Raw genomic sequence first — 27,697 nt, 5'->3', positions numbered from 1 at the left:
TGGTTTTGTTCTCTCTTGTAGCCAAAGAATGTCTTCTTTCTTTACAAACCTTCATCTACTTATAGTCAGGATATTCATTGATCTACCCAAGTCATCATAAGACCCTTGGAACGTTATTATCCTGTTATTATCTTTGTTGTTGTTTGTCTCATTATGATTTTTATTATTGTCTTCTTAGAACCTAATTGATTCATATTATAGCAATGCCAACTAATCGAGAGCTTCATTGCTCTTTATTATCAGATTGACAAGATAATGGAGGAATGGTTGCCAACAAACCAAATTTCCAGACTTAAGTGGCCCCAATCTCAGCCCTAGACATTGCTTGGTGTAAGTTTAAGTTTTAGATATATTTCTATGTATTCATACTATATTAAATAAACACCCTAAATTGTTTTATCTCTATTACCAACAAAGGCTTACTTTTACTTTGGAATCTTGGCATGCACAAGAGTTAATTTTGTTAATGTTATTTTGGGTGCACATAGATTGGCACTGCCCCGGTGGCCGATATGACTGGTAGATTGCCGGTGGACATTCTTTCTTCTATAATATCAATAATCTCATTGAGGGAAGCTGCCACTACTAGCATCCTTTCAAAAAGATGGAGATACCCTTGGAGGACCTCTTCTAACCTTGAGCTAGATGCCAAAAACATGCCTGGACATTTTTTAGACTTGAACCATTTCAAAAGGCAGCATACTTGGTGGAAACAGAAGCAAAAGGGAAGATTTGTTAGATGGGCAAATCATATTCTAGAACTCTATGTCGGCAAAAAGGTAGATTCCTTTAGGGTTGAGTATCCGTTGGGTAGTGATCATGGTTGCGACGTTGATCGATGGATTCAATTTGCAATTGATATGCAAGTTCAAAAGCTTGACATCAACCTGGCAGACGATCATTTGTCAGACTTGTATCATGAGCTCTATAAATTTCCATATTGGCTATTTGCTCAAGCAGGGAAAAAGTCAAAGAAAAAACATTTGTCTTTGAATTTTTGCAGCTTGAGTATTCTAGCAAATTTCAATGGCTTGGACTCTCTTTCATCCTTCTCATTGAAAAAGACAAGTTTAAATCAAGAGAATGTGGATAACATTTTGACTAGTTGCCCATCTTTAGAATGGTTTAGTATAAGCGAATGCCCTTGTCCATTTCGTTTGAAATTATCTAGTGGATGTTGGTTTCTCAGGCTGAGACACTTGAGGATATTTGTTGCAAGCCTTTAGAAAAAGTTGAAATTCATGATGGCATAAGTATTGCATCAATTGAGTACGACGCAAAGATGTTTGGGCAGGTCTTGTTAAAGAATAGTGCACAACTTGTTAGACTATGTATGACTTTGCAGTCTCATTGTAGAACTATGCAGTCTGATCCTAGAACTCAAATGACATACGTCCTTGGCTCACATGCAAAAGACTTTTCTAGTTGAGACTTTATTATTGTGCACTCCGTATGTCCAGGTATTGCCACAGGAAAAATTTTAGTTGAGCTTTTTGTCATCATTTTTTAACATCATGTCTCTAGTTAATCATTTCTTTCCATTGTCTTTCAGGTTGATTTAATATCTAAGCCCTTAACCACATTTACTAGCTAGACTAAAGCAATTGAAGCTATTAGGTGTAAGATTTAGAAAAATCCTGCTGGACCTGACCTCTGCTTTTTTGGAGGCGGCTCCATCATTGTTGGAACTTGAGATGGATGTAAGTTATCTTCTATATGTAGCACGTTTTTGTTTGATTGTTAAGCTGCACAGGGCTTTTTGTTCCTTGGAACTCTGTACAATCTCTTTATGTGTTTATTTATTTTTATTTTTTTGCTTTTGATACTTTATTAAACTAAGATTTGTATGATTGTTTACCCTTGTTTTGAGCCATAGCTCCATTTTATGTTTTCAAACAAAATATAAGTCGGAGGAGTCTCTAGACTTGGATAAATATTGGGTGTTTTGTAACCTGATTGATGGAAGTATTTCTTCTAAAGGTAATAAGCCAGAGATATTTATTACACTTTTCTTTACACCATTGTTTGAAAGATTTACTTTTTAAACGCAAATATCACCTATTGTTTCTAAGACGTCAGGAAGGATTTGTCTCCTGACCTCATCATGCCGTCGCCATAATGCCAGAATTTTTTATTTGTTATTTTTTTTTTCAATTTTCCTGGCAAATAAAATGAAATGCCAAGAAATTGAACATTCTTGGCACATTGTAAAACACCAGGAATGATTTTTTTGTTAACTGATAATTTTCAACAATACGCCACAATAGAAAAGATCAACTTGACATTTGTTACAAATGTCAAAGATAAAAATGCCAAGATGTGCCTCTTTTTTTTTTTTTTTTTGGTAGTGTCTTCTTCTTGAAAGATGAGATTTGTTGGAGAAATAACACCTTATTTTTGGAGATGGTGAATGCTGGGTTATGTACATATCCACAACTAAAATCGAGCGAGAGCAAATTTTCAAAATTCTGGGTCTGGAGATTCCATCTACTGTTAATTTAGTACTTGTGTGATCTTTTTTGTTATTATTTTCGTGGAGGGAAATTTGCCCTTCCTGTGAAAATTTTCATGGAAGAAAACGATGAATATTTATTGTGCAGTTTACATGATTTGTTTCTGAATAATGATAAGGATGATTGTATTGTTGCTGTTTTGTAGATATTTTAGAACACCATTGGAGATATATGCAAGTAAAAACCAGAAACCCTAGTTGAAGCATGCAGCTTAGTAATATCTGGGAAGAATAAACCAAAAAAAAAAAAAAAAACCCTCTAAAGTCTCCAGAATTATGAGACTTTAAAATTCTATTTTAAAACCAAAATCATAAAATAAAATAAAAACTTTTATGAAAACTATGAACTATCAAGCAAAAATATGCACTAAATGACACATGGCAATTTTTTATTTTTGTGTGAGCATGCTGAAAGTTTTAATTTCTCATGTGAATCTCAGTTGATCCATTAATTTAGGTTAGCTAACTAAGGTCTGGTGTCACACACATCAAGTCTATCAATGCTAATTACAAATGTTACATAAGCGCATATCCCCCTCTTGAAAGCTTAAGGCTTTGAAACTTGATTTGAAGAAATTGAGCGAGGGGGTGTTTGGCAATGTAGATAGGAAGAAGAGGATCCTTCTAGAAGAGTTACGTGTTTTTGATGTCATTGAAGAAGAGAGGGCCTCAGGCGTTGGGGAGAAAATAAAGAAGGCTGAGGTTGTGATTGAGTTAGAGAGATCTACTCTCATGGAGGAGGTGAGTTGGAGGCAGACCCAAAAAATTATAGCATGAACATATTATGCTGCCCAAAGGGCTGCTGGTGGTGCCTTTAACAGAAAACTAGTTGATCAAAATTTAAACAAAATGATAGAACTGCAAATAAGAGGATATAAGGCAAGCTTGCTGTCCTGAAACAGTGCAAGAACACACCAAGATGCCCAATAAAGGGATTATGAACTCAGCTTTTGTAAAACTTATTTAGACCTAGACTTAATCTACCTCTCTTCTTCATTTTTTTTTTTTTTTTTCAATTGATAAATGACACATCCTCCTCCTTGTTCTTATGGAAGAAAGAAGTGCCATTCGAGTTGGAGCTTATTGACCTCTTTTTTTTGATAAGATCTGTTTTGTGGGCTGGCTTTGGTGGTTCTTGTGCATACTCCCGGTGTACTTAGGGGCGCCTCATGCTTTTTAATAAAATCTTCTTACTTATCAAAAAAAAAAAGGTTCTGTTGACCTTTTTAGGGATAACCTGTCTGTTAAGCGTCAAATTTTCAATTCACCATTATTTCTTATCTCTTTTTCTACAATGAAGTTGACTTCAGACTTATGAACTTGGTTCAGATGGAATAAAAGCATGAGCCTTGATAACTTAGCATATTAATTGCAACTTTTTCTTTCTTTGAGTGACATATGAGCTGCCAAATTCAGGTAATTACATACCAGGCTGATGTCTGCTTTGTCATTGTTCTGTGCTGATGAGATTCTTGACATCAATGGTGCGTCTTAGTGTATTGGTGTGTGTACCAATTTGGACTAATATGGTTTATGTGTCAAGCCTGATAGGGGTTTATACACTAGTTGGTATTAGTGGTCTCTAACATGGTATAAGAGCTCAATTGGGGCAGCATCATTTGAATGGTCTTACTGATCCTGTTTCTTCCTTGGGCTTAACATTGGGTTTGTTACTATAAATGACCTACTTTCTTTGAATTTCACTATATTGAGTTTGTTTGGTGGCAGTTTAAATAGCCAAATAACTCCGTTAACATGTGTTGGGGATAAAATTAACCCTAGAGACACGTGGATTCAGAAACATCTCGGGGCTGTGCCTCGGGTATTTATTTCAGCTGACAAAGAAAAGACTGCCTAGGTACAAATACACCTCGGAGGTATAATGACGTCTCGGTGAGAATACATCTCGGGGGCATAACAACGTCTCGGTCTTAACACTCCAGGTCACAGTATGTAGTACATCCCGAGATCTCCTAATCAGCGATCACATCTCGGGTATTTGTATCTCGGAGTAACATCATCTCGGAGGTAACATCAATTCGGTACAATAACGTCTCGGCCTTTTATAACTCCGTTATGATGCGGCAACATCCCGAGATCTATAAGGCATAGCGGGCATGTCTCGGACATCATCGTCTCGAGGTCTGGTTGAAAGTTTGCTGCGGATGTCTCAGAGTACGATAAGGATAGAGTGTAGAAGAAATAACCAGTTCCAAAGACATGTGGGCCTAAGCTTCTTCACCTATGTGCTGCACTCCTCCCAAGCAGCTGACAGCACTCTCAAAAGGAAGGAACTCTGCTGGACAGCAACATCAAGACAGCATGGGCGACACCCTCCTCCATCCCAGGCAGCACTTCCTCCAAGTTTCTTGGACAGCGCACGCACTCAATAAAATAATCCCACCTAATCACAAAATAACCGTCCACTCATGCACTTTTCCACCAACATCATCCCCACTCATCATTAAATAATCTCCAATCACTCTCTCCACTCGAGGACACGACAAAAACAAACGTTAAAGAAATAGAAGGTGGCAGACATGGGAAGATGGGCGCTCCAAACAGAATAAATTAAGCCAGGATTCGAGCTCCTAGAAAAACGAGGCATGAAGAATTGGAAGGAGGCAGCAAGTATGGTAAGGCCAGGAGCCCGGCCTATAAATAGAGATCATCGCACCAGGAAAAAGATATATGGAAAAAACAAAGGAAAAAAGAGGAGAAAGTAGAGAAACTTAAGAGAGGGAAATCTGGGTGTATCGGGGCTTAGGGCTACGAGTGATTTTTCCCTTGTAACTACTTAATAGTGAATTTTCTCTACGCCTCCCACAGTGGATGTACCTCGGTTTGAGGGAACCACTTAAATCTTTGTGTCATCTTCTTCCCTATCTTCTCAATTTCTTCACTTCTATTGAGTCTTAGGAAATAAGACTAAATTCCTGAGATAGCGAATCATCGGGCGACACGTCACCATACCGAAAACTGTACCAACAGTTTGGCGCCGTCTGTGGGAACGATAATCGTTCTTACGAAAAATAAATCCGCAATGGTGACCACAAGACGTTCCAAGCCAATCCAAAACGAAGCGCTGTCAACCAGCCGAGGCGATGCTCGTGGAGAAGCAGAATCTGCCGGACTAGAGGTCCGGATAACCCAACTGAGTCAACAGTTGGTCCAGGCACAGAAGAATGTGGAGGACTTGCTGGCTCAAAATGCTGTGCTCCTAGCCGCACGAACTCCGCCGCCGTCCAATCACGATGCAGTTGATGGGACAAACCCCGAAGGGTCAGGAGAGAGAGCCGAGGATCATGGGAATCCCATCAACCCGGTTCCACCCACTGAAGCGGAAAAGAGGTTGCAGAAGATGGTCCAGGATCTGGACGCAAAATACGACATGCTGTCAAAGACGATTGATCAGAAGCGTGGTGGGAAGGAGTCTCTCGTAGACAACCTCTTTCAGCACAAGGAGTCAATATTCACCGAAGAAGTATCCAACTTCGATCTGCCTGTAAGATTCAAGGTACCTGACATCCCGATTTTCTCAGGCAGTGAAGATCCGGTGGAGCATTTGGACAATTTCCAATCGCATGTATCGTTGCACAGGACACCAGATGCTGTGGCATGCCGAGCCTTTCCTCTCACTTTGTCAGGAAAGGCCCGAGACTGGCTCAGAAATCTCACACCAGGGTCGATTGACTGCTTCGATACCCTTGGGAGGAAATTCCTGGCCCAGTTCGTATCCGGGAGAGTTAGAAGAAAACCCCGAGGATACTTACTCTCTGTTCAGCAGGGACCAAATGAATCTCTAAAAGACTATCTGTGGAGGTTCAACCAGGAGAAACTGGACACAGAGAGTGCACCAGACGACTTCATCTACGGTGCAATTTTTCAAGGCTTGAGAAAAGATGGACCCCTGATGGCGGAGTTGGCATTAAAACCGCCGAAAGATCTTTATGCCTTTATGGTGAAGATGGATAGGTACATCAACTAAGAAGAGACGCTCCGAGCCCTTCTCAACAATTCTCAGCCACAACAACAGCCCTCCGCTGAGAAGCTTAAGAAAAAGAAGAATCCTGAGCCCGCACAGGATGCTGGCCCCTCGGAGTATAAGAAGGTGAAAAAGAATTTCGGGGATTACAAGTGGACTCCATTGAACACCTCCATCACCGAGGTGCTCATGGAGCTCAAGAAAGATCCGAATTACCAGGGACCGAGACCCATTCCAAGGAATCCCCCTCCGCACTTGGCTCACAAGTACTGCGCCTTTCATGACTCACGCGGTCATTTGACCGAGCAGTGCATATCGTTGAGACAATTGATCGAGAAACTCATCGAGAATGGGAAGCTAGTCCGATTCCTCGTTAATGAGAGGAACCAACAGGAGCGAGACCATTACCCGAGGCCTAGGAGGGAAGAGGATCGGGATAATAGAAGAAATAATCAACCAAGACGAGACGAGAGAAGAGGAAGAAGCCGAGAACCAGCCCCTCAACCTCAAAGGGACGAAAGAAGGGAGAGAAGCAGAAGCAGGCCTCGGGGGGCGCAGCAAGGCAATATCCCTATCATTCACACCATCTCGGGGGGATTCGGAGGAGGAGGTGAGTCCAACTCGGCTCGGAAGGCGTATGCCAGGCATCTAGAGGATTTCAAAGTTTACTCGATCCAGAGGCCCCCTAAGTCTCGGAAATATAACCCTCTGGTTATAGGATTCTCTGATGATGATTATGCTGGAGTCTCGCTTCCGCATACAGACGCCCTAGTGGTCACCTTGACCATAGCAAATTATCAAACTCGGCGGATCCTCATTGACACTGGGAGCTCGGCTGACATTCTTTTTAAATCGGCTTTCGATCACATGGGTGTTCCGTCAGAAAAGCTGATTCCAGTCTTATGCCAGCTGCAGGGTTTTGCTGGAGAGAGAGTGTTGCCTCTCGGTTCTATCGATTTACCTGTGACAGCCGGGACTTATCCGAGGCAAAAAGTCATTATGGTAAAATTCTTGATAGTTGACACGGTCTCGGCTTACAACGCCATTATAGGACGAACGGCTCTCAATGATCTGAAAGCTGTAACTTCAACGTCGCACCTCAGCATGAAGTTTCCAACGGAGGAAGGAGTTGGAGAGGTAAAAGGAGACCAGAGAGAAGCTAGAAGGTGCTACAATCTGTCCTTGAAAGATACCCCGGGGCAGCACAGTCGGGGGGAGAAAACAAAGGAGGATGGAAAATAGCAATCACCGTTGGGGGAGCCTGTGGAAGCCTTGGAAGAGTTCGAGATAGGCGACTCGGGGAAGAAAATTCATATAGGCTCACAACTCCCTCAACCCATGAAGGAAGATTTGGTGGCATTCTTAAGACGCAACGAAGATGTATTTGCCTGGAGCCATGAAGATATGCCAGGGATCGATCCCTCGGTTATTGTCCATAAGCTGAATGTGGCCCCAAATTATCGCCCAGTGAAGCAGAGAAGAAGAGCTTTTGCTGCCGAGCGAAACAAGGCTATTGCCGAAGAAGTAGAGAAGTTGCTGAAAGCTGGATTCATCCGAGAGGTGGATTATCCCGAGTGGCTGGCCAATGTAGTGCTGGTGAAGAAATCTAACGGGAAGTGGAGGATGTGCGTAGATTTCACCGACCTGAATAAAGCGTGTCCGAAGGATAGCTTTCCCCTGCCTCGGATAGATTTATTGGTGGATTCGACAGCTGGACATGAGCTCTTGAGCTTCATGGATGCCTTCTCGGGATACAACCAGATCTACATGGAGGAAGCAGACCAGGAGAAAACTGCCTTCATCACGGACCGAGGACTTTACTGCTATAAGATGATGCCCTTCGGACTGAAGAATGCCGGAGCCACATATCAACGACTTGTGAACTGGATGTTTCAAAATCAAATTGGTCGAAACGTGGAGGTATACGTAGATGACCTGCTGGTTAAGAGTGCTCGGGCAAACGAACACATAGAAGACCTCCGAGAAACTTTTCGGACTCTAAGAAAATACAACATGAAACTCAATCCTGCAAAGTGTGCCTTTGGAGTTTCTTCAGGCAAGTTTCTGGGGTTTATGGTGTCACAAAGAGGCATTGAAGCTAATCCAGAAAAGGTCAGAGCTGTCCTCGAGATGGAAGCCCCGAGAACAACAAAACAACTCCAACGACTGACAGAAAGGATTGCGGCCCTGAACCGTTTCATATCACGGTCAACAGATAAGTGCCTACCCTTCTTTAAAATTTTACGAAAGGCATTTATATGGAGTGAGGAATGTGAGAAGGCTTTCAGGAAATTGAAGGAATATCTAGCCAACCCACCGCTGTTGAGTAGCCCAACTGAAGGGGAGATTCTTTATCTCTATCTGGCAGTCTCTCCCTCAGCAGTAAGCTCGGTACTAGTCCGAGAAGATTCAGAAGTCCAGAAACCGGTTTACTTTACGAGTAAAGCGCTGCATGGCGCGGAGGGGAGGTATCCTCGGATCGAGAAATTGGCATTCGCCTTGATCATTTCGGCCAGAAGATTGAGGCCATACTTTCAAGCTCACGCTATCAGAGTTTTAACCGAGTATCCGATGAAGAAGGTGTTGCAAAAACCTGACCTCTCGGGAAGATTAGTCAACTGGGCGGTGGAACTCGGACAATTCGACATCGAGTTTCATCCTCGGACGGCTATCAAAGGGCAGGTTCTAGCAGATTTCCTGGCAGAATTCTGCAACATCCCCGAGGCGGAAGAACTGCCAAAGGAGTCAACCTGGGTAGTGTTTGTAGATGGCTCATCCACACGGAGCAGAAGCGGAGTAGGAGTCCTCCTCAGAAATCTGGAAGGGCAAGAGTTCGGCTTTGCCATAAAATTGGACTTCGTTACGACAAACAATGAAGCTGAGTACGAAGCAGTGATAGCAGGTTTGGCATTATCCCGAGAAATGGGGGCAAATAATGTCGAAATCCTGAGTGACTCTCAAGTGGTCGTAGGCCAAGTCCAAGGGCAATTCGAAACACAAGAAGATAGAATGGCTAGGTATTTGGAAGAAGTGTGGCGATTCCAATCCTATTTCGAAAGGTTCGTCATGACAAAAATACCTCGAGAAGAGAACATCCGAGCCGATGAGCTCTCAAAGATTGCCTCGGGAAAAGAGGAAGAGATTGAAGCATCGAGAAGGCAGGTTATTGTTCTGGCCGAGCCCTCGATAGCCCCGAGAACCAAGGTTATGGAAGTAGAGTCGGCACCAGAAGAGCCAGAATGGGCAAAGGACATTATCCAGTTTCTCAGACATGGGCTGCTGCCCGAAAATAAGATTGCGGCTCGGAGGGTGAAGATACAAGCAGCACGGTACTGCCTTCTCAGGGAGATACTGTACAAAAGAGGATATTCTGAACCCCTGCTCAAATGCCTCTCAAGAGCCGAGTCGAATTATGTTCTGAGGGAAATTCATGAAGGTGTGTGCGGAGATCACTCAGGAGGTAGGATGCTGGCACAAAAAATCATTCGAGCAGGCTACTATTGGCCCACGATCAAGAAAGATTCAGTTTCCCTTGTCAAAACCTGTGACAAATGCCAGAGATTCGCAAGAATCATGAAGGTAAGTCCCGAGAAGCTCACCCCCCTCACTTCTCCGTGGCCATTTGCGAAATGGGGGGTGGATATAGTCGGTCCAATGCCAGTAGGAAAAGGTGGACGGAAGTTCTTGGTTGTAGCTGTAGACTACTTCACCAAATGGGCGGAAGCAGAAGCATTAGCAGCTATAACGACGGCAAATGTCATAGCTTTCCTCTGGAAATTGGTGGTGTGCCGGTTTGGGATTCCTCATGCTTTCGTCACAGATAATGGGAAACAGTTTGACTGTGAACCATTTCGGAAGTGGTGTTCAGATCTCCATATCCGAAACCATTACGCTTCGGTACAATACCCAAAGGCGAACGGTCAAGTAGAAGCGACGAACAAGACCCTGGTAAAGCTTCTAAAGAAAAAGCTGGGTAAGAAGAAGGGAGCATGGGTTGAATATGTTCCGGAGGTGCTGTGGTCATACCGAACCACCAGAAGAACTCCAACGGGCGAGACACCATTCTCACTTACGTACGGAACCGAGGCGGTGATACCTGTGGAAGTAGGATCTTCAAGCTTCCGTGTGGCTCATTACAACCCAGGACTCAACGACGAAAATATTAAGGTACACCTAGATCTTTTGCAGGAGAAAAGAGACGACGCTCACGTCACATGGGCGGCATATCAGGATCGAACGGCTCGGTACTTTAACAAACGGGTAGTACCCAGAAAATTCCAGCTTGGAGATTGGGTACTCAGAAAAGCGAGCTTGATGACAAAAGATCCAACGGAAGGCAAAATGGGACCTGGATGGGAAGGTCCCTACAAGGTAATAGGATGCCATTAGAAGGGAGCTTATCGCTTGACGACCGAAACGGGAAAGATACTTCCAAGGCCATGGAATGCTGAGCACCTGAAAAAATATTTTGTATAACTTATTATTTTTGTCTGATTTTTCCAAAAACAATTGCATATTCAATAAAGAATATCCATTTCCAGTATTTATTAACGATGGAAGGAATCCAAGAATCAAACTGATTTATGCTTACAGAAAAGTCTCTCGGTCATTCAACACCGAGAGCAGAAAAGTCTCTCGGTCATTCAACACCGAGAGCAGAAAAGTCTCTCGGTCATCGAACACCGAGAGCAGAAAAGTCTCTCGGTCATTCAACACCGAGAGCAGAAAAGTCTCTCGGTCATTCAACACCGAGAGCAGAAAAGTCTCTCGGTCATTCAACACCAAGAGCAGAAAAGTCTCTCGGTCATTCAACACCGAGAGCAGAAAAGTCTCTCGGTCATTCAACACCGAGAGCAGAAAAGTCTCTCGGTCTTTCAACACCAAGAGCAGAAAAGTCTCTCGATCTTTCAACACCGAGAGCAGAAAAGTCTCTCAATCATTCAACATCGAAAGCAGAAAAGTCTCTCGGTCGTTCAACACCGAGAGCAGGAAAAGTCTCTCGGTCTTTCAACACCGAGAGCAAGAAAAGAGGTTAGTCCAACAAAGGACACTAAGACAAGAAAACCCCTCGGTTGGAGGTCTCCAAACGTTAGAAGATTGAAGCCTTCAGAGATAAATTAAAAGGTAAAGATCTCAAGTTATGATTTCATCTCAGTAGCATCTTTTACAGGTTACAAAGATTTCTAAGAAGAAAGGTAAAGCTCAGCGACCTGATTACCCACCTCGAACGACTTAGCCTGCTGTCGCAGACTAAGGTTGTGGGGGGTAACTCATTAAGGTAAGCAGAAAAAGTCTCTCGGTTTGTCAAACACCGAGAGCAGGGAAGGTTTTTTCGGTTTGTCCGACACCGAAATCAGAAAAGAAAATGCCTAAGTAAAAGGCTTCTTTGAATACCACGATCAGAAAGGAAAGAATCAAAAGGTAGAAATTTCATTCAAAAAGATATCATATTCGAAGTTTTACAGGAAAAATGTACAGGTAAAAAAAAAAAAAAAAAAAAAAAAAAGAAGATAAAAATTCAAGAAACAGCTTCTAGCTGGCAGGATCGTCAAGACGGTCTTCTTCGGGAACTGGCGCGTCAAGACCCCAATTCGGAACGTCAGCCATGAACTCCTTACTGAACTCCTCCGTCTCCTGGATGGCTTCTTCAGGAAAACCCACCAGCATCGGATTAACCGTCTCGGGATCAAATTTATATTGAGGATTTGTCACCAAAGTTCGAAAATTTTCGAAACCCCAATGACAACCCCGACACCAACTCTGATCCCGAAGATGAGGTGCATAGCTCAACTGCTTCTGATAACGCTTGAGCTTTGCCCGATCGGCGTCATATCTGGTCCTGAGACGAATCAAGAGACTCTCCGAGTGATCCTGCGCCTTGAGAGCTTTGTCCCTCTCGGCTGTGAGTCTTTCAACTTCGTCTTTGAGCTTGTCCTTTTCGGCTTCGGCACTCAAAGCATTCTTGTACGCCTCGGAGCATTCGTTCTGCATAGCCGACAAACGGGTAGACAATTGATCTGCGCGATCCAGCTCGAGAGAAAGACTTTCAACAGAACGTGTGTAACGATCAGTGGCCTCCAGTACTTCTTTCCTCAAACGAGCATTAGCAGAACGCATCTCGGATATGATTGAGTCCTGGGAGGCGAGTTCCTCGTCTTTAGACTGAAGAAGAGACTTCAGAGTTGCAACTTCATTCTCTAAACCCGAGATACGAGCTTGCACTTCGGGGGCAGGAGTAGGCGGAGGCGCAGGACGATTTTCGTATTTCTGCCAGAGGGCAGTCATCTTCACAAGAAGCTGTCAAGAAAGCAAACAAAGTCAGAATCAAGATGCGAGCAGAATGAAAAGGCCTAGCTCCAAAAACTTACTTGATAATGAGATATAAGAATGCCTTGAGCGATCTTCTCGGGAGAAGATACCCCAGCATTCCCCAGATATCCCTCGGGGATTAAGCTCTTTATGGCCTCCATCGGATGACCGAGAAGACCCCTGCCCAAAACGTCGAAACCAACCGAAACCTTAGGGGAAGTGCTAGGACCCGCATGAGCTTCAGACCCGTCAGATCTTAGTCCAGAAGGGCCGGCCTCGGCACGAGTAGAAGTCTCGGGAAGCACACCTGCTTCAGGGATAACATTCTCGGGGTCGACCCGAGGCACCTCGAGTACTTCGACACGGGGAGTTACTTCAAGTTGACCAGAACCTTGAACTTCGAAGGCAGAGCCCAGTACCTCCTGATTAACCGTTTCCCGAAAATCGCCGGGCCCTTCGACATCCTCAGCCTCGGGTACTCCAGTAGGAGTCTCGGTTTGTACAGGCGAAGAACATGAAACTTGGGGGGTGGTGCTCCCCGTTTCACGATTTTCTTCAGGGGGTGGTGGTGTGTCTGGACGTTCCGAAGAAGGAGTTCGGGGAGTACCTTCTACTTCAGACTCTTCAGCCAGAGGCTCGTCTCGGGGGGTGCCAACTTCCTCATCCATCTCTTCAAGAGAGTCACCACTCGAAGCGACAGGCTCTTGGCGCACTTCCTCGGCGTCGGAAGGTATTATAACCGCTTTACCCCATAACCGCCCGGCGTCCGCGAGTCTTTGAGCCATTCGGTCCTGGCCTGTGAGCTTCCGCTTCCTGGCCGGATGCTTCACCCTACGCGCAACTGGGACGTCTCGGGCCTCAGGTACATTTCCTTCTCCTTCTCTAGACCTCTCAGGTACCGCACATTGTTCACCATGGAACGAAGCCTCAGAGCCAGACTCATCCCGTAAAACAAAGGAAGGAGCAGGGCTAGCCTCGGGAATGAAACCCCGAAAACTGGCAGACCCCTCTTCAACGCTCACCCTAGGTGATGGAGCCGAAGGAGAAGTCCTCCTTGCACCCGAAGCGGCCAAAGGAATCTTCTGTTTCTTTTGTGTAGGAACATCCCTGAGAACTTCCTCAGATGACCTCTTCTTAGTTGCAGGTCTCGGGGATGGAGGGGCGTCATTCCTCTTCTTGACAGCCCCCCTCTTGGTGATTAGCTGCTTATCTCTCGGAATGTCGTATCCGAGAAACTGCCTCAGATTCTCCTCGGTGACGAGATTATCGAAATCAACCTCTTCAAACTTTTCGGCCTTGACCCTGGCAGCGGACCACCCACTTATCTTCTCAACATCCTCCAGTTCAGATACAGTGAGCGAAGGGGGTCGTTTCGGTCAGATTGCAGCAATTGCCAAGTCCGAGGCATCATACGATCCTCAGAGAGAAGAGTACCTTCGGGGCATTCCCACTCCCCGGAAACTCTGAAGAATTGCATCTCCCAGAACTTGTTGTTTGTTAGCCCGCTCTTGAGCTTGATGAAGACAGGCGGGTGACGAACACAGAGTTCAATCATCCCCTCTGCAGTCTGCCTCGGCCTGTAGATGTTGAAGAATTGCGGAATAGTCATCTCCTTCTCCAACACAAGCCTCCACAGAATGTAAGAGGCAAACAGGTATCGCCAGGCATTGGGCATTACCTGACTGGGCGCGATCATCAGAAAAAGGACGAAGTCTCGAGCAATCTCCGGAAACGGTAATCGGAGCCCAGCAAGAAACATCCTTTCGTAGAGAGTAATATCGCCGCCATTAATGGACCGAGATCCAGGCTCCTGATAGAACATCTTCACGGTGGGAGAAATTTCATAGTTCGAGCGAAGGACACCCTCATGCTTCGCGAAGATGATGGAATCGACCCTACTCTCCAAAGGAGAAAGATCCACAGAACCGTCGGATCTCTTTGTCCGAGCCCGAGACGAGGCGGGAGCAGTTGAGACAGCTTTCTTGGGAGCCATGGAAGAAAGAAGAAGGGGAGAAACAGAAAATACAGAGAAAGGAAAAATCGGAGAGGAAGACGACAGTGGAGTATCGAGAAAAGGAAATATCAGTGAATAAACAGTGAAATATTCCAACTTTAAATGCCTCCACTCCCACGTGTCCGAAATGCCAAAAGGCGTTGTCGATTCAAAATTTCCGTGATTCCAGCATTAAATGCACTGCCTCGACAGCACCATTTAATGATGACAAAAGGGCGGCTGCACAGAGATGACGTCGGCATTGGGAAAAGAAGCGGTCAAATTCAAATTTTGAACTGTTAAAAAGACGCGCTTTCACAGTAATAAGTACAGAATGGCGGGCGAAGAATAATTCCCTAATTTCAATTATCTCTGAAATCAGAGAATTAGGGGGGTAACTGTTGGGGATAAAATTAACCCTAGAGACACGTGGATTCAGAAACATCTCGGGGCTGTGCCTCGGGTATTTATTTCAGCTGACAAAGAAAAGACTGCCTAGGTACAAATACACCTCGGAGGTATAATGACGTCTCGGTGAGAATACATCTCGGGGGCATAACAACGTCTCGGTCTTAACACTCCAGGTCACGGTATGTAGTACATGCCGAGATCTCCTAATCAGCGATCACATCTCGGGTATTTGTATCTCGGAGTAACATCATCTCGGAGGTAACATCAATTCGGTACAATAACGTCTCGGCCTTTTATAACTCCGTTATGATGCGACAACATCCCGAGATCTATAAGGCATAGCGGGCATGTCTCGGACATCATCGTCTCGAGGTCTGGTTGAAAGTTTGCTGCGGATGTCTCAGAGTACGATAAGGATAGAGTGTAGAAGAAATAACCAGTTCCAAAGACATGTGGGCCTAAGCTTCTTCACCTATGTGCTGCACTCCTCCCAAGCAGCTGACAGCACTCTCAAAAGGAAGGAACTCTGCTGGACAGCAACATCAAGACAGCATGGGCGACACCCTCCTCCATCCCAGGCAGCACTTCCTCCAAGTTTCTTGGACAGCGCACGCACTCAATAAAATAATCCCACCTAATCACAAAATAACCGTCCACTCATGCACTTTTCCACCAACATCATCCCCACTCATCATTAAATAATCTCCAATCACTCTCTCCACTCGAGGACACGACAAAAACAAACGTTAAAGAAATAGAAGGTGGCAGACATGGGAAGATGGGCGCTCCAAACAGAATAAATTAAGCCAGGATTCGAGCTCCTAGAAAAACGAGGCATGAAGAATTGGAAGGAGGCAGCAAGTATGGTAAGGCCAGGAGCCCGGCCTATAAATAGAGATCATCGCACCAGGAAAAAGATATATGGAAAAAACAAAGGAAAAAAGAGGAGAAAGTAGAGAAACTTAAGAGAGGGAAATCTGGGTGTATCGGGGCTTAGGGCTACGAGTGATTTTTCCCTTGTAACTACTTAATAGTGAATTTTCTCTACGCCTCCCACAGTGGATGTACCTCGGTTTGAGGGAACCACTTAAATCTTTGTGTCATCTTCTTCCCTATCTTCTCAATTTCTTCACTTCTATTGAGTCTTAGGAAATAAGACTAAATTCCTGAGATAGCGAATCATCGGGCGACACGTCACCATACCGGAAACTGTACCAACAACATGCTTTGAGTGTGATTCAATAATCTTTGTTTAAATTTACTGTGAAGCACCATAAATACACTGTCTGAACAATTATGTTTTCTGTAGCCTTAGTTGCCATTTTCCAATCAACTTCAGTAGCTTGCTGTATTGGTTGAAATTTTGGTATTCCAGGCTTGACCTCTGCGAGCCCCTGTTAATGCACTGTGTCACTTGAATCTTTCTCACCTTTTCTTGTAAATCTTTCAAATTTTAGTTTGTTTCTCTAGTACTTGCTGACTGTTTCTGAACCGTCCTGACCATGCTATGCACTAATGCCGTGAATTTTATGGGAAGGACAGGAAATTCTTTTATGCTCCATTGAAAATAAACTTTTAGTTATTTATCTATGGTCTGGTTGATTGTGATGTGGTTTGACTTATATTTTTATTTTCTTTCCTTCCAATTCTCTCAACTTTATATTAACATTTGAGCATGAAGGTGTTTCTTATCTATGTATTTGGCAGTTGATGGACATGGAAGATGCGAAAAATGGATGCGGAATGATATTTGTAGACTCAAAAGAGTCCAAGACAACCTCATGGTTTAAGCGATTTATAGGGTGTCAGCGGAAGCCAGAGGTGACCTGGCCATTTCCTTTTGTGGAGGGCGGACTGTTTATCCTGACCCTGCGTGCTGGTGTTGATGGGTACCATATCAATGATGGGGGTCGGCATCTGACTTCATTTCCGTATAGGACAGTAAGTAATGTGGAAATTTTTTTGAAGTTTACTACTGATGACATCTGTTTGCTACCTCTCCTACATGAATGGAGAATGCTTGCCCAGGAGATCTAAAGAAGGTCCGGGTCAAAGTGAGGAGAACTTGCAGTTTTGTTTGTGGTGTTGTGCTTCATGGCTTCTATTTTACTTCTTGAACTTGATTTATGACTTTCCCTTCTCTTTTTATAAATTTACATTTCCACTGGGCATTCCTAGTCCTTGTTAGTTGTTGATCTGTAGATTTTGTGGGAGCATGCTCCTATAGCTATAGTTGTTATAATAATACTTTTATCGTTCAAATTTCTGGCATTTCCACATAGTTTTTTTTATTTCAATAAATCCTGTATTGAACCCAGAAATGCTTTGCTGTACCTTCAGGAGTTTACTCTTGAAGATGCAACAGGACTAGCAATTAAAGGAGACGTGGATGTTCATTCAGTTTATGCTACGTCTCTCCCTACTTCTCATCCGAGTTTCTCACCTCAACGAGTATTGGAATTTTCAGACAAGTGGAAAACCCATCCTACACCCAAGAGAAAGATTCAGGTCTTTGTTGGAGTGCTATCTGCTACTAATCACTTTGCTGAACGCATGGCTGTTAGAAAAACTTGGATGCAAGCTACTGCTATCAAGTCTTCAAATGTAGTAGTTCCATTCTTTGTTGCATTGGTAAGGCTTCTGCAGTGATCATTAGCATGCATCCAAATATGGTGTCAAAATTTATGGGTTGATGAGTTAGCTTCCAGGATCAATTCCATATGAGTTTAAGGAATAGAAGGTGGCCCTATTGACATGCTTGAATATGAGAGTTTTCAATGATAATATTGATACCTAACCTATTAAGAATATAATAGATAGTGGCAAAGCAGAGAAGTCTGTATGAAACATAAATGTATAGTCCGGTTCTGAACATTGTCAAATGCATGCATAAAATGTTTGTGGTCTATAGGTGCAAAATTGCATTTTGATGAGCATATAGAGAAGACCAATCGTTGATGTACCTATTAGAGTAATATAAGGAAGGGCAATCTTGTATTTTTGCATCGTTGAGTGTATGTGTGTATATATGTATATACACACCTATATAGAAGCCAGCTTCTCTAAAGTTGTACTTTCACAATCTTTTCATACTCTATTTCTCTTATCTAGCAAAACCTCATGGTATCAGAGACTGGTTCATTTCTTTGTTTTTTGGTTCCTATATTCCACACGTGTTTGTGTGTTTAAGGCTTGGAAAGAGGTGTTAGAGAGTCTTACATTGGTCACATGTGGACTTTGGTATGGGTTTATGTACTTGTCGGGCCTACCCTCCCTTTGGCTTAAGCTTTTAGTTTGGACACATTATACCTAGATGGACTCTCACTTTATCCGAGATATGGTTATGAGAACACAAGTTTTTACTTGATAACATTTTGATTGGTTAGGAGATGTATTCATAGAGATTCCGAGTAAGGATCTCTTTTTATATATATGTGTGCGTGTGTGTGTGTAATAAGCTAGTCATAATAGACATCCATGCTCTATATTGAGGGGAAGTGTTGAGTTTTATATGTAAGGAATGGCAATCTTGTAATTTTACATCATTAATAAAATGCATAAATAGAGAAGCCAGCCACTTTAGCATTGAGCTCTCACAATCTTTTCGTGTTCTCTCTTTCTTTTTTGCCGTCAACACTATAGGATCATTCATGATTAATGTGAATATGCAGATGTCATATAATTGTTTATTTTTATTTTTTTTATAAGTAATAAACTGATTTTATTAGAAGCGTAAGGTGCCCTTAAGTACACTGAAAATATACAAGAGAAAGCACCTAACTAGAAAGCAAAAAAAAAAACAAGAAAATTGCCAAAACTAAGCGACAAAAAGGGCACAAAAGCCAAATATAATTGTTTTTTGAATGGAAGTATCTAATCCTTGCAATTTTCTTATGAATGCTACCTCTCCGCTTCATTTTCACTGACAAATTTGCTTTAGTGAGTGCAATAAACTTTTCTATATTTTTGCTTTTTTTTATATATGCGAGAGCAAGATACAACTTGGATGCAAATGTCTCTTATCAAGTGTTCAACTGTAGCAGTTTCATTTTGTCAAAAAGGATTCTGCATTTATCATTACCACGAATTCAACTATGGTGTCAAGATTTATGGGTTGATAGAGTTAGCTTCCGGGATCAATTCCACGAGTTAAAGGAACAGAACCTGGTGATATTGACATGCTTGACATATAGAGTTATTAATGATTCGTTAGGGTGTTATATAGAACGGAGGGAAATCCTGTAATTCTGCATCATTGATAATATATACAAATAGAAAAGCCAGCGACTCTAGGGTTGAGTTCTCGTAATCTTTCACATTCTCTCTTTCTCTTGAAGGTCACGTAACTGCATCATTTCGATCAGAATGATGGGAAATACATACCAAAGAGCAACATTATGAAGAATGCTAGTTTGAAACTCTGATTGTTCATCAAGTATGTGTAAATGAGATGGAGAGATTGGGTTTTTTATGACAAGAAATTAAGTCATCAAGATATTGGAAAGGAACTGTTAGATGGCATGATGAATTAAATGGGAATTATAAAATAGCATCTAGAGAAATCAGATAAGTTTTTATATTTGTCGAAATTGTCTGAAGATAATGACTTCTGAGATGTCAGAATTGTTGAGGATCAGCGTTGCCAACCTTGGTTCAAAGAACTGAGGGTTGGGTTATTACTAGTCAGAGTTATAGCAATATTTGATTTCGGGAATTAATGACTTTGAGGAATCGTGCAAGGCTTGTTGACCTCTGTGAGCATATGACATGAAATCTATCTCCTTGCATGTGGTACGTATGAGGCTATTTATATGAATATCAAAGTTACTGTATGTACTCCAATCCAATAGACAAGTTTCTTTTTTGTCCTTATGATTCTTGGAATTCTGAAATATGGACTTCTACATTGATGTATGACATGCATATTAGCTAACAAAGTCCCGCGATATATGCCACGTATGTGTGTGCTTGTTTATATTTCTTCTGACATTCTTCACTGGCTGTTGTATATGTGTTTCTCTTTCATTTTCCCGTTCTAAGTATCTTCTGTCATTCATTGGATTATGAATGAGTTTTTGTTTATTTGGTGTTCTTAATTGTTTCAAAATTGACATGCAGAATCCAAGGAAGGAGGTGAATGCAGTGCTGAAAAAGGAGGCGGCTTACTTTGGTGATATTGTGATTTTGCCCTTTATGGATTGCTATGAGCTTGTTGTTCTCAAAACTTTTGCTATCTGTGAGTTTGGGGTGAGTTTGTGTTTTATAATTTATTAGTCTTTCATTAAACTCTTATTTTAATTAGGAATTCTTCTCAAATATTGTCCTTGAAAATGTCAGTCTTGGAACTTCAGTTTTGTTGGATCCCATGTTGAGTTGTATTCTATCCCTCAAATGTCCCAACATCCTCCATGCAGGTTCAGAATGTGACCACTGCATACATAATGAAATGTGATGATGACACGTTCGTTACAGTGAACACCGTCCTGAAAGAAATTGAGGGTATCTCTCCTAATAGGTCCCTTCATATGGGCAATCTCAATCTCTTGCATCGCCCTCTCCGAAGTGGAAAATGGGCAGTCACATATGAGGTATGTTAGTGGGGTTGCATTTGTGTAAATTTGAACTTGTTGCCTGCTATAGTTTGCAATTCTATTTTAACTTGGTTCTGTCTCTTGGGTTTTTGATTTCTCCAAGAGCTCCTTTCATAAATCAGATAATTTTGGAAGTCTGATACATTTGATTGCTTGGAAGTAGGATCATAGAAAGGAAGAGAAATAATTTCTTCTCATCGTATCTCGGGCTTCTTATTGTCATGTTTTCTACTAATTTGAGAAGTTTGTCTCTTTTTAGTTTTTGTTTATATAAGAGCTGTTTGATTCTCTTTGAATTGTTCCTATATCTGAAGGAATCCTGTAATGTGTAACATGAGTGGCTAGAAGAAGTATATCCTCATTATGCCAATGGGCCTGGATATATAATTTCCAATGATATTGCTAAATATGTTGTCTCTCAACATGGCAATCGAAGCCTCAGGGTTAGTTTCATTATTTGTTCAATCTGCCTTCCCTCCAGCCTGCCTCCTCAGCAGGTTATAACTGAAAAATACTGTTTGTTTTTTGTGGCAGCTCTTCAAGATGGAGGATGTAAGCATGAGAATGTGGGTCGAGCAATTTAACGGTTCCATGGCGGCCGTCCAGTACTCCCACAACTGGAAATTTTGTCAGCATGGGTGCATGGAAAACTATTTCACTGCACATTATCAATCCCCAAGGCAGATGATCTGTCTTTGGGACAAATTGGCGAGGGGTCGGGCTCATTGCTACAACTTTAGATGACAATGAGCTGCTCGTAAAATTCGATTGAGCTCAACTTCCTCCTCTCTTCCCCCACCCCCACTTTGTATTTTTCACCCATCTTGGGTGCTGATTTTTTGTCCATTTAGGTTTGTGGATCAAAATATGGACTCATGGATGAATTGTGAGAATCAGTTTGCAATGACTTTACCAAAGCATGATGTGTTATATATTTACATGGTCTCAATATATTCATTTTTCACTAACAGGTTATTGGATTTTGAATGATGTTTGTAGTGTTCTCTTTTTTTGAAATTTGTTTATTTCTCTTTTATGGATGGACCAGACCATTTTATGTCTTTCAATAGGATGAATATGTTCCCATGAAGGTCTCAATTGGGAAAAAAAAACCTAGTACCTCTCTAATAATTATAACACATTATAGCATAAAAAAATAAATTATGAGAATCAAATTGTCTGATTGAGTTGTCTTTATGTCTTGGTATATCCTCTGCAAAATTCATGTTTTTTCTTCTGAACGTTATTCTTGTTACGACGACTTCGCTTGCTTTAATACTCATGCGTTTTGCATGTTGTTTTTGGATCTTGAGATTTTTGCTACGCACTCCAACAAATATTTTATGCAGCTTTTAAAATCATTTTTATATAAAAATTTAATAAATATTATCTTTAAGGTTGATGGTGATTTTAAATTCATCTAAAGAAATATAAAATTAAAGAAAAACTTCACTTAACGCTCCTGAACTTTCATCACATTTGTAATTTCTTTTCTAAACTTAAAAAACTCTCAATTTAGTGTATTTATCTTTCAATTTTTGTTTTTCAGTTTCACTATTCTGTGATGATTTTCTATTAAATTTTGTCAAAATTTTTAAAATGCTCATGTTTTTTTTTTAAAAAAAATTAAAAATTTTCAAATATTCGGACGTAGATATTTTTGTGAATTTCGTTAAATCCTGACCAACGTCTAAATTTTTTTAATTTTTTTTCTTCTATAAAAAAAAATGAGGAATATTTTGAAAATTTTGACATTCGTCGGTTAAGATTAATGAAAAATTCTAACGGATTGGTGAAATTGAAAAAAAAAAAGAGAATATATTAAATTGAGAGTTTTTGAAGCCTAAAAGGTAATTGTAAATGTGATAAAAGTTTAGGAGTGGAGTGAATTTTTATTTTTATTTTATTTTATTTTATCGGTGCTCTTTTTACATGCCCTTCTCCATTCTTGTCTGCAGCACAAATATTTTTTGAGTTGTGTGATTTGCACACTCATCTTGTATACACATTATACACATTTACAATAGGTGTAACACCCATGCACAACGTATATACAAATATCATTTTTTACCCCCTCTTTTTCCCAAGTTATTCTAGATAACTCTCCTGTTTACCCTACTCCACCCTTTTTACCATCATGTACTTTTTCCTTGTGACTTCTCCTCAATCTATTAGGTCTTTGAACATCATGTACTGGTTTAAGCCAAGGATGAAGAGCACGGCGGATGGACAAACAACAGCTTTGGTTGCAAGGAGAATTCATAGCTTTGCTAGAATAAGCAGTTTTGGGAGAATAGGTAAGCTTTCTAACATGGCCTTGTCTTGATTTTGTTTGGTTTATGACATTTTTTATCTATTTGTGATGGATCAATTTTGCAAAGTTTTGTAGAAACTGTTCATGATTGATCAATCACACCTCCAACTCGTTACAAAAGTTTTATGATGTTTGTTACGCCACTCAAAGTAAAACAGCAAATGATTATTGTGCATGCCAGGTTAGCTAGTATTTAGATCAAATTTGGAGTAAAAATGAATCATGAGAACGAATGTGCCTTGCGGTAGTTTGGCCACCCTATTTTGCCTGAGGGAAATTCTAGATTTCTTAAAATTTTCTTTCAATTTTTTTTTTTAAATGATTTGACATATTTCTCAAAATAATAGATTACATGAGATTGTGACACATTATTTAAGAATCAAATTTTGTAGAAAAATTTTAGGATGTGTAGCATTTCCTCTTGTCCAAAGGAGCTACCATCTTTAGAAAATAAGCGCAACCGAATAACTGAGTATTCAATTGCGGTTACCGATTATAGCATTTTAAAAAATCGGGTTTTATTATTATTATTATATATATATTAAAAAAAAAAGGAAAAATAATATTAAACGCACTTTATTCCGACCTCATGATTCACTCATCTCTAGTCTTCTCCGCTCTTCACACTTCACAGCAGGCTGTCGCCTCTTCTTCTCCATTTCTCTTCTCTTCTTCTTTCCTTCTTCTTCTCTTCTGAATCTCCGATCCATGCCCACGTCGCCCACTTGCCCAGTGCCACGCCCACGACGCCCAGTGCGGCAATGCCCACGTGAAAGGTTCTCGCGGTCTGTTTGTAGATTTGTTTGCAGATTTGTTTGCGATTTTTGTAGTGGAAATATTTGCATATTTCGATTAGTATTTTGAAAATTCTGCGAGTGGGTTTTATGTGATTTTACTTTAACATTGTCTTTGTGTTTTTCTTTAGCAGCGCATCTACGATCCAGTGGACAACTAGCCGATACTACGGATCCAGTAATAAAATTGAGGGACACAGTTTAAACATTCATGTAACCGAGCTTTTCAAGCCGGCTTGCGGAATTAGATATGCAAAAACCGTAAGACCCGCCCTGCCCCGCACTCATCTACATAAATTCGTTCTTTTCCAAGTTTCTTCATGAGTTTGAAAACCCTCACTACCTCAATTTCTTGAATCCGACCATCCCTCCTCAGCATATAAGCTTTGGTTGCAAGGAGAATTCATAGCGGTGCTAGAATAAGCAGTTTTGGGAAAATAGATAATGCTTTCTAACATGGTCTTGTCTTGATTTTGTTTGATTTACGACATTTTTTATCTGTTTGTGATGGATCAATTTTACAAAGTTTCGTAGAAACTAACGCCAATTAATCCATAAATTAAGAACAAACCTGAACAAATGGAAACCGCATCATTGGAGTATTCTGCCGCCTCAACAGTGACCACATTTGACCCCCCGGTGCCCTTGCTCCGTGGACCCATTCTGGACGGCCCATCGGACGACCCGTTGGCCGGGCCGTATGTGCTCGCGTTTCGGGACCCCCAAGTTTGGGCCTCCGCGCTCAAAGCCTGTGAGTCCAAGCTCGTGGACCAGTGCGAGCATGGTGCAAGAGTTGGATGCGCCATCGCTGCGTCCAACAAGTGCAAAATCCCCTGGTGGCGTGCTATGGTTTGCCCGAGGGCGATGGATCTGAGCGGGCGCGAGAAGTACGAGGAGCGAGAAATGGAGGGTTGTGTCTTGGCGGCGAAGGAGAAGTGTATTGGGTTTGCGAGGGACAAGTGTGCAGCACCGTTTCGGGATGCCCGAATTGTGGCGAGGGAAAGGCGGGTGAGGACGAAGGATCTTGGGAAGTTGATCGCTTGGGCATCAGTTTCATATAGGAGTACGTGGATGAACCTGATTAGATTGGATCAATTGGGTTGGCGGGTTTTGGCGGCGAGGAGTTATAGGGCTAGTGAATTGCTCGGCCTTGATAGCAATTTTGAAAAGGTTTTAAAAGGCGAAAATTGAGAAATGTGTTGTTCCCACAGAAGTTGCCCCTAGTACAAATACATGCACGGTTTTTCCACCATCAAGAATCACTGTCAAGTGGGAATGTTTATGTTCTTTACCATGATTGCTAGCAACACTACTGCTTGGCCACTGTTGTTGTTGCGTGTGTTTGTTTCTCTGGTTAAAATACATTGATTCATTTTCTTCTTCTTCCTCTTCAATTCAATGTTTGGTATGATTGTTTTGATCTACTGATAAGAATATGCAGAGAGAATTAAGTACTTGCCTTGAACCTAAAATTTGTTTGGTTTTTCTGATTTTTGAGCTTTTTGTGGGTGGTTTATTTTACTAAAGTTATGAGTGCTGCTGATCAAAATCACTTTGGATAGTAGAATGAGACGTTGTCTTTCCAGTTTGCAAGTAGCTGGTAATTTAGATATTATGTAAGACCTTCCAACAGTAGTTTAAATACATCAATTCAGCTGTAGTGATCTCTCCTTCTTTGCTTGAAAATGTTCTCTGTCATCTTATGTATATCATACTTTTGTCTTTTGTTCTTATAAAGCTCTCTTGGCATGCATAACTAGTTAATTTGAAGCATATATGGGCTACATTTAAAAATTAGCAGGATGAATTTTACTTAGTTGATAGAAGTTGGCTGAATAAAAAAATGTGTCCGTTGATGGGGAGTTGGATGTGCTGGCAACCCTTGGCCATTTTCTATTATGTTCATTTATGGGTTTGGGAAGATCTGATTACTAGTGGACGTAATATGTTGCATGTTAATGTTAATGGGCGCATTACTTGCTTTGGGGGCGTTTAATGATGATTTACCAAAGCTGTAGTCTCATTTTGGATAGGGGATCATGGTCCTATCTAAGTCTAACATGATTTTTTTTATTTTTGGATAACCAGTTAATTTTGGATAAGGAATTCTTCTCAAATATTGTCCTTGAAAATGTCAGCCTTCGAACTTCAGTTTTGTTGGATCCCATTCTGGGTTGTATTCTATCCCTCAAATGTTCCAAACATCCTCCATGCAGGTTCAGAATGTGACCACTGGATACATAATGAAATGTGATGATGACACCTTCGTTAGGGTGGACACTGTCCTAAAAGGGGCATCTCTCCTAATACGTCCCTTTATATGGGCAATCTCAACCTCTTGCATCGCCCTCTCCGAAGTGGAAAATGGGCAGTCACATATGAGGTATGTTAGTGGGGTTGCATTTGTGTAAATTTGAACTTGTTGCCTGCTATGGTTTGCAATTCAATTTGAACTTGGTTCTGTCTCTTGGGTTTTTGATTTCTCCAAGAGCTCCTTTCATCAATCAGATAATTTTGGAAGTCTGATACATTTGATTGCTTTGGAAGTAGGATCATAAAAGGGAAGAGAAATAATTTCTTCTCATCGTATAAGTAGGATTATATTAGAGCTGTTTCATTCTCTTTGCATTGTTCCTGTATCTGAAGGAATCCTGTAATGTAACAGGAGTGGCCAGAAGAAGTATATCCTCCTTATGCCAATGGGCCCGGATATATAATTTCCAGTGATATTGCTAAATATGTTGTCTCTCAACATGGTAATCGAAGCCTAATGGTTAGTTTCATTATTTATTCAATCTGTCTTCCCTCCAGCCTGCCTCCTCAGCAAGTTATGACTGAAAAATGCTGTTTGTGTTTGGTGGCAGCTCTTCAAGATGGAGGATGTAAGCATGGGAATGTGGGTTGAGCAATTTAACGGTTCCATGGCGGCCGTCCAGTACTCCCACAACTTGAAATTTTGTCAGTATGGGTGCATGGAAAACAATTTCACTGCACATTATCAATCCCCAAAGCAGATGATCTGTCTTTGGGACAAATTGGCAAGGGGTCGGGCTCAGTGCTGCAACTTTAGATGACAATGAGCTGCTTGGGTGCTGATTTTTTGTCCATTTAGGTTAGTGGATCAAAATATGGACTCATGGATGAATTGTGAGAATCGGTTTGTCGTAGTGATTTCTGTACCCATAATATGGCAAATTGGACAGCGACATCTAACTGCATTCTCACTCTATCTTTTAGCTCTGTTCATTTCTTTCCTGTTTTGGAAAGGAAATCTCTTCCTCTTTTTTAGTTCCATAATGTTTTGGTTTTCTCTATAGTACTTAAAAAATAAAAGAGAGGAAAAAGACAATTATGGCCATGAGATAGTTTATCAGTTAAAGTCCTTAGCATGATGGGGCAAGGACGCCATTTCGTTTGCCTTAATCATAGGGAGAACTAAACAAGCGGATAATAACACAACGAATTGATGATCTCATGGATCGAGTCTATTCTGTATTAATTAATTATCTACACATTTGCATAAAGTCTCTCAAGAAATGAAGGGGAATATGATTTTTAAAGGAAAAACAATACCCATTATGGGCAAGTCAATGGCTATAACCTACAATCTTCAAAGCTAAGTATAATTGTTTAAGTTGAAAAAAGGGACGGAGACCTTGACAATTGACAATTGACAAGATATTGTTTGGGTAGCAAATTTAGCTGAGTAAATTGGAGTAAATTTTTGACACTATATGCGAATTTAAAATAAATTTAACACGAAATTAATAAGTTTAGATAAAAAAAAT

The 27,697-nt window shown here is 41.4% G+C and overlaps 3 protein-coding genes across 4 annotated transcripts in view; all 3 read left to right on the top strand.

Annotated features, from left to right (window-relative positions):
• Nucleotides 1-27,697, top strand: part of LOC133868424 (F-box/FBD/LRR-repeat protein At1g51370-like) — an 83,408-nt gene that overhangs the window by 8,540 nt on the left and 47,171 nt on the right. The window lies entirely within an intron of this gene.
• On the top strand, nt 1,585-26,983 carry LOC133869501 (hydroxyproline O-galactosyltransferase GALT2-like). The gene is made up of 7 exons (XM_062306525.1): nt 1,585-1,700; nt 16,918-17,151; nt 17,551-17,841; nt 20,329-20,457; nt 20,625-20,798; nt 26,575-26,682; nt 26,774-26,983. Exons 1-7 carry the CDS (start codon nt 1,695-1,697, stop codon nt 26,981-26,983), a joined length of 1,152 nt encoding a protein of 383 aa, XP_062162509.1. The 5' UTR covers nt 1,585-1,694.
• LOC133868140 (uncharacterized) lies at nt 24,176-26,320 on the top strand. The gene is made up of 2 exons (XM_062304959.1): nt 24,176-25,079; nt 26,126-26,320. Exons 1-2 carry the CDS (start codon nt 24,489-24,491, stop codon nt 26,318-26,320), a joined length of 786 nt encoding a protein of 261 aa, XP_062160943.1. The 5' UTR covers nt 24,176-24,488.

Source organism: Alnus glutinosa, chromosome 5 (assembly GCF_958979055.1).
Source record: "Alnus glutinosa chromosome 5, dhAlnGlut1.1, whole genome shotgun sequence".
In the NCBI taxonomy this organism is placed as follows: domain Eukaryota; kingdom Viridiplantae; phylum Streptophyta; class Magnoliopsida; order Fagales; family Betulaceae; genus Alnus; species Alnus glutinosa.
This window is presented reverse-complemented; position numbering and strand designations above follow the sequence as displayed.